General features: G+C 31.8%; 1 protein-coding gene across 2 annotated transcripts in view; it reads right to left on the reverse strand.

Annotated features, from left to right (window-relative positions):
* The window catches only part of LOC145248173 (uncharacterized), a 98,774-nt gene that overhangs the window by 74,438 nt on the left and 4,299 nt on the right, over positions 1 to 20,037 (reverse strand). Inside the window, exon 1 of one of the 2 annotated variants that reach the window (XM_080110013.1) lies at positions 3,925 to 4,072. The exons of the other annotated variant lie outside the window; for it this stretch is intronic. Coding sequence (XP_079966139.1) covers positions 3,925 to 3,936 — 12 coding nt within the window. The 5' untranslated portion in view covers positions 3,937 to 4,072. Of the gene's footprint in view, positions 1 to 3,924; positions 4,073 to 20,037 lie in introns of those variants that run through there. 2 annotated transcript variants of the gene reach the window in all.

The raw sequence follows: 20,037 nt of genomic DNA on the forward strand, positions 1-20,037 counted from the left end.
AATGAGTATCTGGTTACATTTTGAGGGGTCCATCTTTAGACCAAGTTGTAAGTGTAACCACTGGGACTTAGGGTTGGTGCACATCTTGTCTGTGTGCACGACTTGCTTATTTATGGTCCCGTGATCCAAGATCATGTATACCTCCCTCTTGCATGTATTACACAATTGTGGCACGGTTCTATGTAATGTAAAATGATCTTTAAAGATTATGGGGACATGTGGTTTAAAAACAAAAGTATTAAAGGAGTGGCTACAATAAAGAATTGTGGAGGACAAGTCGAGTGTTTGACAGCTTAGAGAACACCAATTTAAGAATCAGTACAAACTTCGGTTTAAGTGAAAAGTGAAAAGCGTGCCGTCATTTTCTATTTAGATTATATTAACCAGGTTTTATTTTTTGGGGGGGGGGGTGCTATGGGAGATAAATTCTGTGTTTCCTTGTGGATGAGGACTTTTTTTTTTTTTTTTTTTTTTTTTTTTTAAGTAATTACATATTTTTTCAAACTTGCAGTCGAACTCTGGATTAGTGGCAAACAAAAAATTAGTTAGCTGTCCTAAAAAGTTAAAGTGGCTTGAAAACGGATCATTTTATGCTATATTTCTATAATGGAACTGATCCCCTACTCTAAAATAATTGTTTTTCATAGTTATTACACGTAATCGCCTTGAAAAAAGTACAATCTCATGGAAGGGGGAGGGGGTAACTGTTGGTTTTAGTGACCCATATGCACAAAAAGACGCAATATTGTCACTCCTTTTGCTTCCGGAAAATGGAGGCTTCTCAAGTCGAATTGATTATTATAAAAATGCATTCAATTCACAATTACATAAGAGTTTTGACTAACAGGTTATCAAAAATAGTGAAAAAGTGAGAAAATAAAGATTTTAAATTTACAAGAAACAGACTTTAAACTTTTAGAACCAATTCATACAAAAAATACTTTTCTATTTTCATTATCGCATGTACACAGTTTTTCATCACTTTATGTCTATGCCGCTAAACTGGTTTCATTAAGCGACAGATGCCGTTTCATTCAAATTTTACTGTGCTGGAATAATGTCATTATTTAGAAACCCATTCTTAACATGGGGGAAATTGAAGCTTTTTTGTAATTATTTTGTAGTTTCATCTAACAATTTGATAAAAAAAATACCTAAAAATTGAATTTAACTTAAAAATTATATCGGACATTTATTACTATAAACAGAACAAAAAAGTGGTAAAGAAACAAATAACAAACGTTACCAAAAGCAAGATAAGTTACTCTTCTACCTACCTGGATAAGTTTGTTGTATTTTAACTTACTTTCAAGCGTTTTTAAATTTGAAACACAAGTAATGCCAAGTTGCTAAGTTAGAATGAGAAAAAATGACCGACATTATGAGAGTCATTTGGGGAGTCTCGATAATCGCTCAAAACTAGAAAATGAAACAAAATACTGATAGAAAGCCAGATTTTGTTTTCATTTTCGAGTTTTGAGCAATTATCGAGATTCCTCGGCAGTACTTAAATTTGAAATTAAAAAAAAAAAAAATAAAAAAAAATAATAATAGTCTGTATTTTTTTACGACCTGCCCCAGCATAGTATAACCCCCACCGAACCACCCCATGTTAAGAACAGCTTTCGAGGTTGGGGGAGGGGTATTCCGAAAGCCGTTCTTAACATGGGGAGGTTGGGGTGTTCATAATACATTGGGGCGAAAAAAATTTACCAAATAGTCTACCTCTCGGGATTAGTTGTGTGTTAGGTGTATCAGAAAGTGGCCATTAAAAATAATGATCAGAACTTTAATAAATCAACTTACTATTTTTCAAAGCTTATAACTACTTGAAAAATGTAATTTAAACCCTAATTTTTCAATTAAAAGGAGCAAAGACAAAATTAAAAAAAAAAATAACAGGTTTAATAGCAAATTATGCAACATTTGTTTTTTTAAGCGTTTTTCTTTAAAAAAAATATAAAGAAAATCAACATATTTTGACTTGCTTATAAATATGTATATATATATATATAAATGCCAAAAAATCACTTAAAAAAATATACTATTAAATGGGTAGTTCCATCCTTAATTGTTAAGAATTTATCCATATTTATATTTTAAATTCCATGTATTTTTTAAATAAAACGATTTTTTAAAGCGAGGGTCGTAGAAAATCGCATTTTCGCAACGTTTTGCGCGAAGCTATAAAGAGCTGCTCCTGCTAAAATGAAATTTATGAAATACGGATTTGTCCAAAGGATATAAATAATGTCTCTTTTTTATTGCGTGTTAACCAAATTAGTATTTTCCATCCTCCATATTTAAAAAGGAAATTCACATTCACTTTTGTGTATTTCATTAAAAGAATTAAAAAAAAAAATCCGCTTCGATTTTTTTTTTTTTTAATTCTTTTAATGAAATACACAAGTTTTTGATTGATATATTTTAATACTTCTTTATCGACTAAATTTTTTTTTTTTTTTTTTTTTTTAAATATCTAAAAAAAGAAAACATTCAATGAAATAGAAATATTTGCCATCAGCATCTGGTATTTACTTGACGATGTAAGCATAACATGAGCTTTCATTAAAAAAAAAAAAAAAAATCAATGTGTTTTTTTTTTAAATAAAAAGGTTTTAAACTTTGGACTTTACAGGTAAATTTCCAAAAAACTTTTTTTTGTTTTAAATTAGAATATTTTCTTTATTGATCTTTTATCTTCAATTTGTGATATATAAAACTTTGGCACATAAATTAATTATTAAAATTTTAAAAGACATTTCAAAATGGAGGGGGGAGGGAATTTTGAAAAAAAAAAAAAAAAAAAAAAAAAAAAAGTTTTTCCAAAATATTATATTTGGTTTATTGGAAAGAGCATAAAATTTCACAGTGACCCTGAAAATATTGTAAAAATTGAACCAATAGAAAAATTGATAGATTTTTAAAGTTTAAAAATTGAAAAATATTTAACTCGTAAAATTCTATTGATTTTATTACGTAAAAAAATGGCTGCATGAAGGCACATCGGCATTTTGTAATTTTGTAAACACTGTTTTTTTTTTTTTTTGTTTTTTTTTAAATAAAAAATATTTCTATTATTTTTAGACCAACTTTAATAGTTTATTTTTGAAGTATATTCCATACAGAAAATAAACAACCCACTTTAAAAAGAGAAATTTACGAGTTTTTTATATTTTATTCGCAGTTTTCTGTTAGGGGTGTCAAAATTTCCTCCAAATTTCTGATACACCTAGTTGTGTGTGTGTGTGTGTGTGTGTGTGTGTGTGAACTTATAGCAACTTATCTTGCCTTTAGTAACATTTATTTGTTATATATTATTTACACTTTTTTCGGTTTGTTGTAAAAGTAAAATATGCCCATCCTATCTATAAAAAAAAAAAAAAAAAAAAAAAAAAAAAAAAAAAAAAAAGAAAAACACGATCCGTATTCTGCATAAGTATCATACCTGAGGATTCGGTTGTTCATCCCTAATATTTAAATATACTTTTCAGATAAATCTTTGAATTTTATAGCAAAACCATTATAAAAAATATAACACTATTAGAAACAATTCTATATGGTTAGTTTTAGAAAAATTACATAATTTAATAAAACGAAAATAGAAACGACCCATTTTCACGGGTAATACCGTGGTCGCGATAGCACACATTGGTACTCGAAACCGGTTTATTGTTAGATTAGAATGAAATTAAAACAGGCAAACAAACCCTATTCCACATAAGTATACACGCGCACAAAATAAAAATGAAGAATGAGGCATCAAAATAATACATTTCATTTCAAAATAGTGAAAAAAAAAAAAAAAAAAAAAGAAAGAAATCTGTAGTGTCAGCGGGAAAATTATAGGAAAACAAAATTGTCCTTATTCAGAATTTAACCCAAAAAAAAAACGGAAATGCAGAAAAAAAATTGATTACGTACCCTTACTGCCATTCCGTACCCGAAAATATCATATCCCAAAAATCACGTAAACTGATCAAGTAGTTTTATTTTTATCTAAGAAAATCAAATTTTATGAATAATCAAAAAGGGCTGCCTCTCGTCGCCATCTTAAAGAAACAAGGGCAAATAACTCCACAATAAGTCAAACTTGCGAGATCAGCCTTGTAATACTAACAATTTCCCATTTATCGCTTAAAAAACTAACATAGGTTAGTTGGAGAGTAACTTATCTTGCCTTTGGTAACATTTATTTGTTGTAAATTTATTTTTTCACCCTTTTTTGCTTTGTTAGGTATTCTGGAAAATCAACCTATTTCTTGTTCATAGGTTGTAATTGGAAGTTAATGCATTTTTGTCTTCCATCATTATCGATCATTGTTTCATTTTTAGTTTCAATTTTTTATTAATTTTCTTCCTTTGAAGATTGTAACGCTGGGTATGGGGCAGCCAAACCAGCTGCCAACATTGCCCTGCTTTTTTTTGAAACCATTAAGTACAATTGTCTGGATCTCTTTTGCACTTGGATCCAGACAATTGCACTTAAGAGAACAGAATTTATAAAACGCACTATGTCCGTCTGTCTCCATTTTTACAAATTGCATCTCTTTCAGGCCACAAGTTCGCAGAGTAGCACAAGGTGGTTCAAATGGTTGCATTTTTTTTTTTAGGAACATTGTTTATAGGGTTTTAACCGCTAAACATAGCTTCTAAGGGTTAAAATTTTAAACTTGGGGGTGTAAGTGAACTAAAGGTGTTATTTATATGCATGCACAAATACACATTTATATGTCAAAGTAAGTTCATTTTTAACTATTTCTTGTCCATCTGATGATAGCTCAAATGCTAACAACTAAGGCTGAAGCACTAAATGTTTTGGTTTCGATTCTAGCTGATGGCACCCAAGTCATAGGTTGTTTTTTTTTTGTTTTTTTTTTACTTTTGAAATCTCATAATAATACGAAATTTGCATAAATTAAAGTATCATACTAAGCATATTATACAACCGAGCAACGCTGAGTACTTGCTGCTAGTCATAGATGACACTAATTTCTTCTCGATCTGGAGTAAAGTGTTTCTATATAGAACTTTTCAGCTTTAAGATGGTTACCATCGAAAATTCAAGATAATCGATCAAAGTGTAGTATCTGTTCTGTTGAAGTTTGCATTGTAAAAGCACTTCCAGTATGGCATTTTGGAATTGCCTTTGAACTTTTTTTTCGCCCCCTTTTTTTATATACACGTGTGACACGCTAAAGGCACAGTTTCAGTTTCCAAGCCGACTTTACCGTGTAAGGATGTGTTATATCCGTCCCTAATTCAGGAGAAATTTTCCTGCCTTATGCCTGCAGAACGCATTTAAGGGAACTCATGTTTCTATGGGTGATTCCAGTTTGTTGTGAATTTGAATTATTTCCCAACTGGGAACTTGTAAAAGAAAATAACTGATTCAGCTCAATTTCTCTCATGGATTTTATAAAAACCTTTCAACTGTATGGCGATACATGTAATTGCTATTCCTCCAGCTTTCAACCGTACGGCGATACGTATAATTGCTATTCCTCCAGATTTCAACCGTACGGTGATACGTATAATTGCTATTCCTCCGGCTTTCAACCGTACGGCGATACGTATAATTGCTATTCCTCCGGGTTTCAACTGTATGGCAATACATATAATCGCTATTCTTCTGAATTCTTGATTTGAAGAAGGATGAAATACTTGGAGATCACTAACAGCCCTGATGACAAGCAAAGAAACATTGCTTCTGCAACCACTGACTGAATCAAGAACTCTATTCAAGATGGGTGTTCTAATTTTGTGAATTTCGTATCTTCAAGGGCCTTTCATCTTTGAATTTTCTTCATTTCTGTCCTCAGTCAAAAAAGGAGGAAAAGCAATTTTTATCGCAATGCAAAGTGTGCCCCTTTTATGGGAGCTGGATTTCCCCCACATTAAAAACAGACCATGCCTAATTTTACCCTTGTGAGGGGAGGCAAGTAAATAAATAGGGACACTTATAATTTCACTTTTTTCAAGCTTTTTAAAAGAAATGTTTTGAAATGTTCTCAGTACGAGAGACTATAAAAATGGGGAAGGTTTGTTAACTATTCTGTACTTTTGTCATTTATATAAGATTCATTATTTATGCATTTCGTATCGTCACTTTTACTTAGCCAAGCACATATGGATTCCACCATGATCACAAATTTTGCTAATAATAATAAAGCTTACTTTAATCAGACTGGCAACTAACTTTAGACTTAGGGCTTAAGTTTCACTATCCCACCCCTTTCTTACTATCTTTTAAACCTGAAATTAGCAAGCAGTTTCCAAACTCGGGCACCATCTTGAAATGTGAATCGAACGATAGATTAAAAATGACAATAATAAGTTCATAGATAAATTTAACAACCAGTATTCATATGCGAAACTTAGGTCAGATAGAAAAGTAAATTTTCTTCCTTTGGTAAATGTTATTTGTTGTCCATTTGTATGTATATTTTTTTTTCTCCATTTTCTCGTTAATTACACACTTAACACTGATCAGAAAAAAGCGAGATATTTTTTATGATATCCGACAAACTAAAAAAAAAAAGGGGGGGGGATGAAAAAATAAATTAACATACAACAAATGTTGACAAAAACAAGACACGCTACTCTTCTAGGTATGTGGAAAAATGAATGGCTGATCTCTAAAATGCATAAACATTTCGACCCCTCCCTTCATTTCAAAATTCACCAAAATTCCGGAAATTAACCAATTTTAACGAAATTTTCAGTATTTATTAATTAACTTGCAGCATATAATGAACCTTAGTTTTTTAATTTTATTTTCGTGAAAATGTACTATTTTTTTAAACAAAAAACACTTTTGCTAAAGTTAAAAGACGCATGAATTTGTTTTTATATAAAAATAAAACATTGTAGATGTTAATTAAAAAAATACATATATATATATATATATATATATATTTCAGAAATATGAAAAAAGCCCCTAAATTCCGATTTATTGAAATCAATATAAAATCAAAGAAAAATTAATATCTCGAACTATCGATATTATCATCAAATTAAGTATTGTTTATTAAATATTTTCACCAAAAAAATAAATATAATTGAAAAAAAAAAAAAAAAAAAAAAAAAAATATTTCATGTGATTTTAATGCTTACAATTCTCACATAAATTTTAAATGTAATGTTATATTTTTCTGAATTTAGGAAAACTCGTACCTTTTTGCTAGGTAGGAAAAATGGTCCCTTATTGAATAAATATCGATTGAAAACACATTTTATGACCGTTCTTGAAGGAGATATTGTTTTTAAAAGAGATTATATCCCTCCCATAATATTTTAAAAAAGAAATTACTTGTTTACTGTTTATAAAAAAAATAAAATTGATTTTTTAAGTGTCCGTTTTCTACCTAACTGGCTAAGTTGTAAGTGGTTTCACTTATTTTAAAGCGTTTATTCTGTTCAAAAACGAGACTACAGAACACATAATATTTTTGAAATATTTATACTTACTTACTGTTGCTTTTAAAAGAGCAAAATCAATTTTTCTACCTAGCTGGCTAAGTTGTTAGTGGTTTAATTTATTTTGAAGCATTTGAGTAAAAACAAACTTTTTTAAAAGTAGCATCGAGTGTTATGTGAGAACGAGAAATATCTGACATGAAGGTATCACATCTTAAGGACTTGATAATCACTAAAAAAAAAAAAAAAAAAAAAAAAAAAAAAATTAAAGAAAATACTACGGGAGATTTGATTTTAAAAAAGATAAATTTTAATATTTTTTAAATATAATTTAGAGAGGGGGGGGGGGGGGTAAAAACTATATCTCCTTCCGAAAACAAAACAATAAATAACAAAAAATGAAATTAAAGATTCTTGATTAGCGATAGCGGAGTTTTCAATAAAATAGATTAATAAATTTCTTTATTGATTACTTTTTCTCTTAATGATTGATTTAACAATTTTGAAGTAAAAATAAAAAAATTTAAAAATGAGTTAACGAGAGATTTTTTAACAGACAGCATCTCTCCTGCCAAAAAAATATTTCGCTTTTTATTAGTTAATTACAATTTTTTTTTCTTATTTTAACAATATTTTTTGGACTAATAAAAAATTAAAAAAAAAAAAAAAAAAAAAAAAAAAAAAAAAATTAAAAGAAAAACAGGGAGAGATTCGATTCTTCTTCAATACTTTTTTGTTTGGGTTTTTTAATTCTATTAGTTCTTTTTTTGCTCTCGTATCAAATGCACCCATGCATTATTTAAAATTATAATTTTATCAATTATCAACATTTATTGTCGTCCTGTCAAATTTTGCAAAATCAGGAGATGCTGTGTTTTAAAAATCTCTCGTTAACTCATTTTTAAATTTAAAAAAAAATTTTTTTACTTCAAAATTGTTAAAATCATTAAGAGAAAAGTAATCAATAAAAAAATTTATTAATCTATTTTATCGAAAACTTCACTATCATTTACTAAGAATCTTTTTAATTTTATTTTTTGTTGTTTAACGTTTTGTTTTCAGAGAGATATAGTTTTTAACTCCCTCCCACATGCTCTCTCTCTCTAAATTATATTTAAAAAAATATTAAATTTATTTTCTTTTGGAGGGTGGAGACTCTTTAAAACCCAATCTCCCTCAGTATTTTCTTTAATTTTCTATTTTTTAGCGATTATCAAGACCCCTAAGATGTGATACTCTTATGTCGGACATTATTTCTCGTTATCACGTAACACTCAACGCTACTTGTTTTGTTTTTACTGAATAAACGCTTTAAAATAAATTAAACCACTAACAGCTTAGCCAGCTAGGTAGAAAAATCCATTTTGCCCTTCTGTAATCTCGTTTTTGAACAGAATAAACGCTTTAAAATAAGTGAAACCACTAACAATCAGTTAGATAGAAAACAGACACTTAGAAAATCAATTTTATTTTTTTAAAAACAACAGTAAACAGGTAAAAATATATTTTTTTAAAATATTATGGGAGGTATAGTCTCTTAAAAACTATCTCCTTCAAGAACGGTCATAAAATGTGTTTTCAATCGATATTTATTCAATAAGGGACCAGTTTTCCTACCTAGCAAAAAGGAGTTTTCCGGGTATGAGGTTTCCAGACACCATTTTTCTTGTATGCATGATAAAGTAAACATCAGCCCAACAAATTTTTTTCCAATAAGCCTGAAAAAAAATTTTTTAAGGAAAAAAATTAATTTAAAAAATATATTTTTAATAACAATTTAGACAAATACAGATGGGCAAAATTGTAAAAAGCAGAAAAAAGGAGGAAACAGACAGGATTTAGATCCCAGCCACCATATTCACTTTAATTATTAATTGATTTTGCTTATTTTTTCAATAAATAATTTGTCAACGTAATTGGTGATTGACATTTTTCACACTTAAAATGCACTTTTACTTTAATTTAAAAAGGATTAAAGTCATTTACTGTTACATTTGAGAATAAATCGAGTCATTGTGTAAAAAAGTAATTAGAAACCCACCCAATATGTTACCGTGACATAGAAACCCACTCAATATACATCAGCCTAACATATTTGTATAATTTTTTAGTTTGAACTCATTTTCCCAAACTTCACATATTCAACACTGTTGACAACAGAGACCTCACCCCCATTTGTCTTTTTCAAATATATTGATAAACACTATGATTTTTTAACCGAATAAACATTTTACATTAAATAAAAACACTAAAAACTTATCCAGTTTAGGTAGAAAAGTAACTTATCTTGCCTTTGTTTTCTTGACAACTTTTTCGAATCTATGTGTATAGTAAAACAAACCTATATATTCTAATTAAACAACCACTTCCTTTTTATTATAACAAATAGGATTACCTAAATTAATGAATATTTTTTATAATCTTCAAAGTACAGAATTACAAGTATAAGGTTTGAAATCCTCTATAAAATTTTAAAATAAAATTGACTTTCTGACATTTTGGGCTTCCATAGAACTTATGTGTGACGCTTTGTTGTTTGTTTTGATTGTGCAAGGAGTTTGTTGATAAAGTTTAATCAAACCCGAAAATTTCATCATCAATCGTGCGAAAATGTAACAACCGAAAAATGCATTAGTCATCATTTTCTTATGCAAAATTAAGAATTTGGATGTAATACATTCAATTAAAGTCATACACACCCAAAAATGTAAATATACGTTCCATAAAAAGGCTTTGTCTTTAAGCTTTAAAAAAAAAAAAAAAAAAAAAAAAAAAAAAAGAAGAGGGGATATATAATGAATTGACTTATTTGTTCCTTCTTTCATTTGTGGTTTTAAAACAAATGAAAGGAAATAAATCGTTGTTGGTCAAGTGTCATGGAAAAATAAAAATAAAAGTAATATTTCGTCAGGAAAAGCGTCACATTAAAATACAAAGCACAATTGTATTTTTAAACACCTTAAACAGGATAAACATCACTACTTAATGAAATGATTTTAATGGAAATGCAGTTTGGAAATTAGAAGTTATATATATATATATATATATATATATATATATATATATATTAGTCTTGGAAGTTTTTAACCTTTAAAACTATACAAAAAAAGAAAATTATATATATATATAATATATATATATATATATATATACTAGACTACTCGTGACCCCGTTGGGTCAGTATGTTATATTAGCTATGGAATCAATGTATGAGTGTGACACTTGTGATGCAAAGAAAATAGTTTTTTGTGACATAACAGAAACATTTCTATGAAAGGATATTAAAACGAAAAAAGAATATAGATAGATTTCTATGAGTCGTTCTGTTTATAATTGTTTATTTTTGAAAAAAAACAAAAAAACTTACAGTTACTGAATTATAAGTGATTTGCCATACTTATAGGAAAATGTGCACTGAACAGATACCATAATACTTGAAGTTAAATTCAGATTTTGATATCTTTTAATTTAAATGCAAGAAAAAGACAATTGGGACACTGAAAATGTACACAGTAAACTGTGTACATTTTCAGTGTCCCAATATGTTTTGTCGCATTGCTTATTCATTGTAACGCAAATTAAAAAAAAAAAAAAAAAAAAAAAAAAAAAAAAAAACATTTTCGGGGTTATTTATTTATGTTGGTAGTGTAGAAGAAAATGTATGAATGTTTTTTAAGAAAGGTGTATTAAAAAAATGGAGAATAAATTAAAAAAAAAAAAAAATTTCAGCCTATTAAAAGTATACAGGTCAGATAGTCTAACGTGTTTAGCACAAGTCATTTGTTGTGGTTTTGTTCTCGGCTGTTCTGTTAACTATTCTGCATTTTTATTAGACTTCTCCATCGATGAGGATAGAAAAGCTGAAGTATCACACACACACAAATACTTAAATTAAATTCAAGGTTTGTTTTTACAATCCACAGAGATTCGAAAAAGTGGCCAAAAAGTCTTATATATAAGAAATAAAGGTACTAGCGCACTTATTGATCCGTGCTGAAATAATAACATTATTTAAAAAAGCCATTCTTAACATGGGGAGGGTGCTTTGTACCTATTCTGTACTTTAACCTTGCAATTGAATAAAAAAAACATAATAAAACTTTAATTAAACTTGGAAATACAATTTAAAAAAATAGTGCGGATCAGTAAGTGCTCTGACCCAAATAAATATTACCAAAGACAAGATCAGTTACTCTTTTACTTAACTGGATAATATTTTTGTGTTTTTACTTACTTTTAAATGCTTATTCGTTTCAAAAAACAAATAGTGTCGAGCGTTATACGAGCATAAGAAAAATGGCAGCGTGGTATCTCTTACATCTTTGAAGCCTCGACAATCAGTTAAAAATTAGAAATTAATACTGTTAGAAACCCACCCAATGCCACTGTAACATTTATTGGGTGGGTTTCTACCATTATTGTCTTATTTTTTTTTTTATTTTTGACTCATTGTCGAAACTTCAAAGATGTAAGAGATACCACGTGGCCAGTTTTATTGTGCTCGTGTAACACTCGACACTTGTTTTCCGAGCCCAATAAACATTTTACATTAGGAAAAAAGCACTAAAAACTTATCCAGTTAGGTAGAAAAGTAACTTATCTTGCCTTAATTATATACTTGTTTTGGTACTTCTACAGTTTATCGCCGAAAATGGAGACGCACCTGTTGTTAAAATCCGAGGGAGAAATCAGTATTTTAAACTATGGCCGGTTAGAAATAAATAACAAAAAAATTAAACTAGTGTGAGAATTCCATCACAACCTTATTTTGTTTGCCCGCCTAACATGATTTGCTAGGCAGTCTTTGATTGGTTCAATTTGAATGCACCAGTTTGGCGCTAATTTTGTATACATTTTTTCAGTCTAACAATGAACACGGAACTGTAAAGACTCACACAGCGGTGCTCTGTTATAGAGTGCCAGGATTTTACTTTCATTGGACACCATGCAGAGGGTGGACGAAGGACATTTCTCTAAATACAGAGACAACATAATTGCTGAACTTATTTTACTCAATGAGGATATTCTACAGTGTTCGGCTGGATATTGATTATAGGAAGTTATTCCTATTTCTTCCAGCGACCACGAGGTCCTAAAATATGCCATATTGGGGACCAACATTCCCACAGAGGAATCATAACTAAAGGCTCCATTGTATATGGATAGCAAATTCAGCCACTGTTTTTGCAAGAGACTTACCGTGAACTAAAGAACTTTCATTTACTGATACATCTTGAATAAAATTTCAGTTTTAAAAGGTATGGCTTTTGTTTGTGGAGTTTCATTTGCTTTCTGCAGGGAGGAAATTGGATGTGTAGGGAAATTTCTCACATCCCATTTTTTTTTCTTTTTTTTTTTTTGCAAAAACAGTGGGTTAGATTCGTTTTTATTGCAAAAATCTTCTCGTTTCTTTTGAGATCCTATCCTCACTAATGCAAATATCTAGAATCATTTTAAGCGCTAGTAAAAAAAATAAATAAATTTATAAATTCTTCATTTAAGACGAGCAGAAATTTTTTTTTTCTTAATTGGAAGAGATAATGGTAAATATTTTTCTGTTTCGTTAAATCAAATGTAATTATTTCGTTGAAGTAACATGTCTCAAAATTTATAAGACTGATATTTGTTGCAGTGCATTTCTAAAAAATGAATAAGTAAAAAATTTGAAATTCTTCTTACGTTTTAAGTAACGTTAGATAATAATTTAACTCAACCTTATATTTGGTTGTAGATTGCTAGCATATCTTAATTGCATTTTTTTTCCCGAATTTAAGATCCCACGAGGATTAGATACGTCTTATAGAAAAAACAAAAAAACTTTGGTTCAAATTCTGTAGACGTCAAAAAAACTCACAGTATTTAGCCGTTAATGATTCTCTCGCAATTTAAATATTAATTGTGTTATATTGATTAATTAAATTAATTGATTAATTTGAAATTGAGATTGTTAATATTTGATTTGCATTTTTGATGCCATGTTTAATGTATTAATGGTGTGTATATTGTTGTCATTTTTCAAATGAATGTGAATTGAAAATTTATTGAAAAAAATCTTAAGGGAAGGTATGGCATTACCCCCCCCCCCCTCCATATGTTAGGCATCATTTAGTAGCTCGAGAATTTCGAATTTGGTTATAATTATATAACTCGACTTTTGTAGAGCTTAACCTAAAATGAATTCTTTAATCACTGGCGGCCATGTTTGTCCGCATGTTATTTATGATTAAATAATTCCGTTTGGAATATTGGCGATCTTGCCAGCGTAGTATTGCAAATAATAATATCTGATATTTTGATAATAAATTTAACAGGAGTAAAGGGCAGTATCCCCCCCACCCCGTTTTATACATAATTTCGTTCGGAATAATATTGCCACTTTGTCACATTAATTTTGCAGATAATTACATTTATTTTATTAATTTGCTTGAGGCATAAAGATGGCCCAAAAGGAGCTAATATCAAAATGTGATGCTAAAAGATTTCGCATTAATGGAGCGATAAAGTGGTTGGAAGGTAACGACCCTTCACCAGAAATTTTCAAATCCCGAGAAGTGGTAATTAGAGGATGGTTAAGTGACCTCGTATTAATTGACCAAATTCTTCTCAAAACCCCCGAAAAGAAACTTTAGATATGCGAGGCTTAAGAAAGATTTTCTTCAGAAAAATTGCTTTCTTTTAAATTGAAATTAAATATGCCTCAAGTTATACATGCTTCGAGGGCTATGCCGGTCAAGATGGAATTGAATTGAGCAAAATTTGTTGGCATGTCCACAGATGATAAACATTTCTGAACAAATTCGAATTTTGCACGGAAAGTTTAAATACAGCGGACAAATTATTAGTGTTGAAATCGAGACTAGAGGGTGATGTGTTTGACGTAATATCCAGTCTAAATATAACCACAGATAATTATGATATAGCCCTAAAATTGTTTAGGGAAAAATATTTGAACTCTGATTTAATTAAAAATCAGATATTTGAGGAAATTATTTCTGCTCTGTCTGTTATAACGGATTTTAAAATTTTGAAGTCATTTCTCGAAAAAGTTAAGAGAAATTTGACTGAGCTTGGCAAGTCCTATAGGACTGATTTTTTTGCTGAGGGTGGGATCTCAGGGGCAGTGATAGCTCACATAATATTTGCTAAATGTCCTAATGCCATTAGAAGAGAGTTGATGAAGAGAAGTGGGGAAAGATACCCTTCACTATATAATATTATGTTGCATGTATTTGAAATAATGGAATACCTATTAGTCACCCCGCTCAATGTTCGGCGAGAAATTTGCGCGCCAAAAATGGCACCTTTTTCACCTAAGATGAAAGCCAAAATGGCGTCTTCTTCCCCAAGAGAAGGGGGAGGGGCACTTTATCTTGTAAACTGTGCCAAGCTACAGATCATTCAATCAAGAACTGTAGTAAGTTTCACACCTTCAAAGCAAAGTGTCGAAGGGCTAAACAATTAAATTTATGTACTCTTTGTTTGGGTGAGCACGCAGAGGTATCTTGTCGTGGTAGTAGGGGTTTTCCTTACCCGTGTGCAATATGTGGGATGAGAACCCATTTTACCGTCATGTGTCCCAAAGGAAATAAATCCTTTGTGGGCCAAACAATTTATTCTGAATCACAGAATAGTATTTTTCCCCGTCATCAGAATATCTATGAAGGCACACGGACGACCGGTGTATTTCTTCTGTTTAATAGATACTAGGTCACAACATTCGTTTTTCGCCCAGGAAATTCTCAGTAAATTCTGTTCTGAAAAACCCATAAACAACAAGAAGGTTAATATGGGGGTGAACACACTTATCGATAGTGACTCCTTAAGATTAAAGTAGTGCTACATATTGATCAAATTAGGGAATCAAAACCCCTTTAAATTTGCGGCTTTATTCTCCCAAAAATTAAATTTAAAATTCAAAGTGGATAAATTCAATAAAGTTGTTGATAACTTATCTCAGGAAGGTTTCCGGCTATATCCTGGATATAAGAATTTGAATGGAACCCACCTTATGGGGATTATTGAATTGGACCTTCTGAGCAAGTTAAATGATCTCAAGCTAGTTGAGTGTCTTAATGGAAATGCATGGTGACATGGAAAATTCATAATTTCGTTTGGCGAGAGCCGACATTTTTTAAAAAAAGATTTGAATGAGGTAGAATCGTCTCCCTTTAATTATATAGTAAAATCACTTCCTCAATCCAACAGTTATTTGATTGGTTCGGTGCTAAATCCAACACTCTTGTATGAGGACGGTTTGAAGCTTTTCTTTTCAGAGTCCGCGGTCGAGCGTGGGGTTCAGACTCTGCTCAGTCTCGATTCATTAGGTATTGAAGAAGATGCTAAGCTGTCGGCTGTAGACAAGAAAAAAATAGAAGAGTTCAAAAACTCTATCGTATGGGAGGGGGGAAAATATCACATACACTTACCGTGGTATCATGACAGGATCTCACTGGTAAACAATAACTTTGTGACTTCCTTAAAGGTAATGGACAGAGTGGCAGAGTCCTTAGAAAGGAAGGGAATGTATAATGAGTACCCCAAGTGTTTGAGGATTATGAGGAATGTGGAATAGTGGAGCAGTTTTTCGTCCCACCTGGGGAGTATGAAGATTATATTTGGGTTCCACATAGACCCGTTATTAAGGAGGGAACTGGAGTGACGACAAATTTGTCCCGTATTCAACTGCTCCCTAAAACGTTGAGAGGGGATGTCAATTAATGACGCTGCCTACATGGGCGTGAACTTATCTGCTAATTTATTGGATTTATTGCTGGGATTCAGGAAAAATAAATATGTCCTTGGTGATATAAGAAAGGCCTTTTTACAAATTCACTTTAAGTCAGAAGAAGATAAAAACAGATTTTGTTTTTTCCTTAAAAAAAAGGTGACAAATTGTGTACTTACAGGTACAAAACGATTATATTTGGGTTCAACGCTAGCCCCTTCATTCTGAACTTCATTTTGAAATTCCATGCGGAAAAATACGCAAAGGATGCAGCATCGCATGCTATTTCCAACAATTTTTATGTGGATAATCTTGACACTACCAGTTGTGACGGAGAGCCCCTACTTGCTATTTATAACAATGTTTGTAGCAGGCTGTCAGAGGCTTCGATTAAAGATCCTGCAATTCCAACTGTTCTAAGATACAAGAAAAAATGTTGGAGGATGAAACTATTTCTTCTCCCTTCCCAGCCTTTGAGAAGGTATTGGGTGACTTATATGATCCTGTTCGGAACGCGTTCAAACTTTTTCCCACTTTAGTGGACCCCAAGGTCAATACCAAACGGGGAATTCTTTTGCAAACATCAGGAGTGTATGACCCTTTGTCTATGCTGCTCCCCATCACGATACAGGGGAAGATCATTGTCAGTTCGATCTGGAAAAGCAAGTTATCGTGGGATGAGCGGATACCCGAAGAACTCATTAAGCTGTGGCAAACCCATGCCAAGGACTTAAACGAATTGGGGAAGTTTGAATTTCCCAGGCGTGTATTGTCAGAAAATCAGTCTGTCGAATTTATCTGTTTCTGTGACGCATCGAAAAACGCGTACGGATTCACTCTGGATGCGAAACAGGGAGCGAATTGTTCTCTGTTGTTCGCAAAGGCCAGAGTGGCCCCAATTAAGGGGAAGTCACTTCCCACATTGGAACTATTGGCTATGTATTCGGCTCTTAAGGTAGCCCCTCAAGTTTTGGGTGCTCTGGGGCCCCTTAATATTGATAATTTTTTCCTGATGTCTGATTCCCAAGTTGCCCTATCATTAAAGGATCCAAGAAAAATATATTCATTGAAAACAGGATCACAGAGATCAAAAAATTTTCAGAAGATATTAATATTAATTAGGCGTTCTATGGAAATTAAAATATGTTTCTTCGTCGGAGAATCCGGCAGATCTTCTAACTAGAGGCATCAATACTTCTAAATTTTTCCAGTTATTAAATTTCTGGATGTATGGCCCGGAATGGCTAAATAGAGATGGCATCGATTGGCCAATCTCACCCTTGCCTTGTCTAAACGAAACTAATAAAAAAAAATTGTATCATGTTTGTACTCTCAGGAGACACATCCTTCTGAAAATACCTTCCCGTTGAATATTACAAGGTATTCCAGCTTATCTAAGGCAATCAGCGTCTGGGAAAAGGTGTTGAAATTTTATGATTTGTTGTGTCACCATGTCACCATAGTGGTGACAATTTTAATAGGGCCAAATTATTGCTATTTGCTAATATGCAAATAGAGGCTCTCCCTCTGGAATTAGGTTAATTGAAAGAACCATCCGGGAAAGTGCCTCCCCCTAGGGTTACTGCCTAGGGTTATTCCTTGATAAAGATGGGTTAATTAGAACCAGAGGTAGGATACAGAATTCTGATATTCTGCCCTTTGAGGTCAAGTTTCCCCTTTTGTTGGGAAAATATCATTATTTATCAAAACTGGCAATTAAGGAAGCTCATCTTAACTTGCCAAATGGGGGTTAATTCAACCCTCAGTAAGTTAAGGCTGTCTGGAGTTTGGATCCCTCAGGGGAGACAAGCCGCAAAAGCCTTCGTGTGTACTTGCACTATATGTAAAACAATTCTCTGCCTTGTAAGGCACCTGCAGGGTCGATATTACCTGCTCATAGGGTGAACTTTGTTCGCCAAGTCAAACAAATCGGTGTGGATTTCACCGGTCAATTTTCTATTAAGGTTGGAGGGGTAAAAGTTAAAATGTACATATTTCTCTTTACGTGCATGAGATTGTGTGCAATTCACTTAGAATTATTGCCAGATATGAGCACCCGCTCGTTTATGCTGGCCGTTGTAAGGTTTACCAACTTATTTGGTATCCTTACGCATGTATATTCCGATAATGCAAATCTTTTGTTGCGTCCGGAATATTGTTATCAAACGTGCTCGAATCGGACGAGTTGAAGGAACAATTTAAATCCATACACATTGTCCATTGAACAATTTCCCTTTACTCTGCCTGGCAGGGGGAAGCCTGGGAGAGACTTATTAAAACAGTCATTCAATGTTTGAGGAAACTGTTGGGCAGAAGAAAGTTGGATTATTTTGAATTTCTGACTGCACTTTCTGACGTGCAAAAGGCAATAAATGACAGACCCCTCACTTATATTGTTTCTGCCGACAAAGACTTTAGTATTTTAACTCAGAATCATTTTCTTCAAACGGGATATCAACCTCGTTTGCTTATTAATAATTATGATGCTGAATTATGTCCTGACCCCCAAATAGGACTGCCTTATTACATTCCCTCGAAATGAGGAATAAATTTGTTGAAAAATTCAATCGTATCTGACATAATGATTAACTCTTGTCATTAAGAGAAGTTGATGCTAAAATCGGGACCAATTGTGCCCCCAAGTTATCTGTTGGAGAGATAGTACTTATTAAGACTCCCAACAAAACCAGATAATTCTGGAGTCTTGGTAAAATAATCAAATTAATTACTAGAAACGACAATAATGTTCGTTCCGCGGTTGTTCTTAAGGATTGGTGCGAACAGGTCCATTCCTTAAGAAACCTTGTGCCCTTGGAAATTAAGGGTAACGATGATATTGCATCAACTGAGTTTATAGAAGAAGGAGGTCCCTTTTTCTGTCCAACCTGTTCTGTTCCGAATGATGCAACATCACCAATGGTGTGCTGCGATTCTTGTGACAGCTGGTACCATTTTAGCTGCGTAGGAGTTGATCATCAAGATCAACTTAGGGGAGTGGGTTTGTTCTAATTGTAAGGATGAGGCTCCTCAGGTCGGTCCATATAGTGGAAATTAGCTAATGTCTGGATGCATGAAAAGTTGAAGTTTATACTGAAGATTGACAACAGACAATGGAACACATAGTAATATTTAAAAAATTTATTCAATTAAAGTTGTAATTAACTTGTATTGTGAAAAAGTAATGATTATCCATTACTTTTTCTTCTCCTCCTTGGCAGTGTAATATGAAGAAGTTAACTGAAATTAAAATTGTAATTTCGAATCTCAATTTCAATTTTCAAAAATAGTCATATTAAGTTAATAAATTTAACTGAATAAAAAGAAAATATTGTAATTATAAATTTAAGTTAAAACTTATGTTTATTGGATTAACTTGTCATTTGTTGTTTATCCAACCGTTTTATTAATTAACTTGTATTGGGGAAAAAGTAATGATTATCCATTACTTTTTCCTCTCCTCCTTGGCAGTGTGTGAGAAATTCCATGACAACGTTATTTTGTTTGCCCGCCTAACATGATTTGCTAGGCGGTCTTTGATTGGTTCAATTTGAATACACCATGGCGCTAATTTTGTATACATGTGCGTTTATTTTTCAGTCTAAAAATGAACACGGAACTGTAAAGACTCACACAGCGGTGCTCTGTTATAGAGTGCCAGGATTTTACTTTCATTGGACACCATGCAGAGGGTGAACGAAGGACATTTCTCTAAATACAGAGACAACATAATTGCTGAACTTATTTTACTCAATGAGGATATTCTACAGTGTTCGGCTGGATATTGATTATAGGAAATTATTCCTATTTCTTCCAGAGACCATGAGGTCCTAAAATATGCCATATTGGGGACCAACATTCCCACAGAGAAATCATAACTAAAGGCTCCATTGCAT

This window comes from Euprymna scolopes, chromosome 26, assembly GCF_053919585.1.
Source record: "Euprymna scolopes isolate OS-2025 chromosome 26, ASM5391958v1, whole genome shotgun sequence".
Lineage (NCBI taxonomy): Eukaryota > Metazoa > Mollusca > Cephalopoda > Sepiida > Sepiolidae > Euprymna > Euprymna scolopes.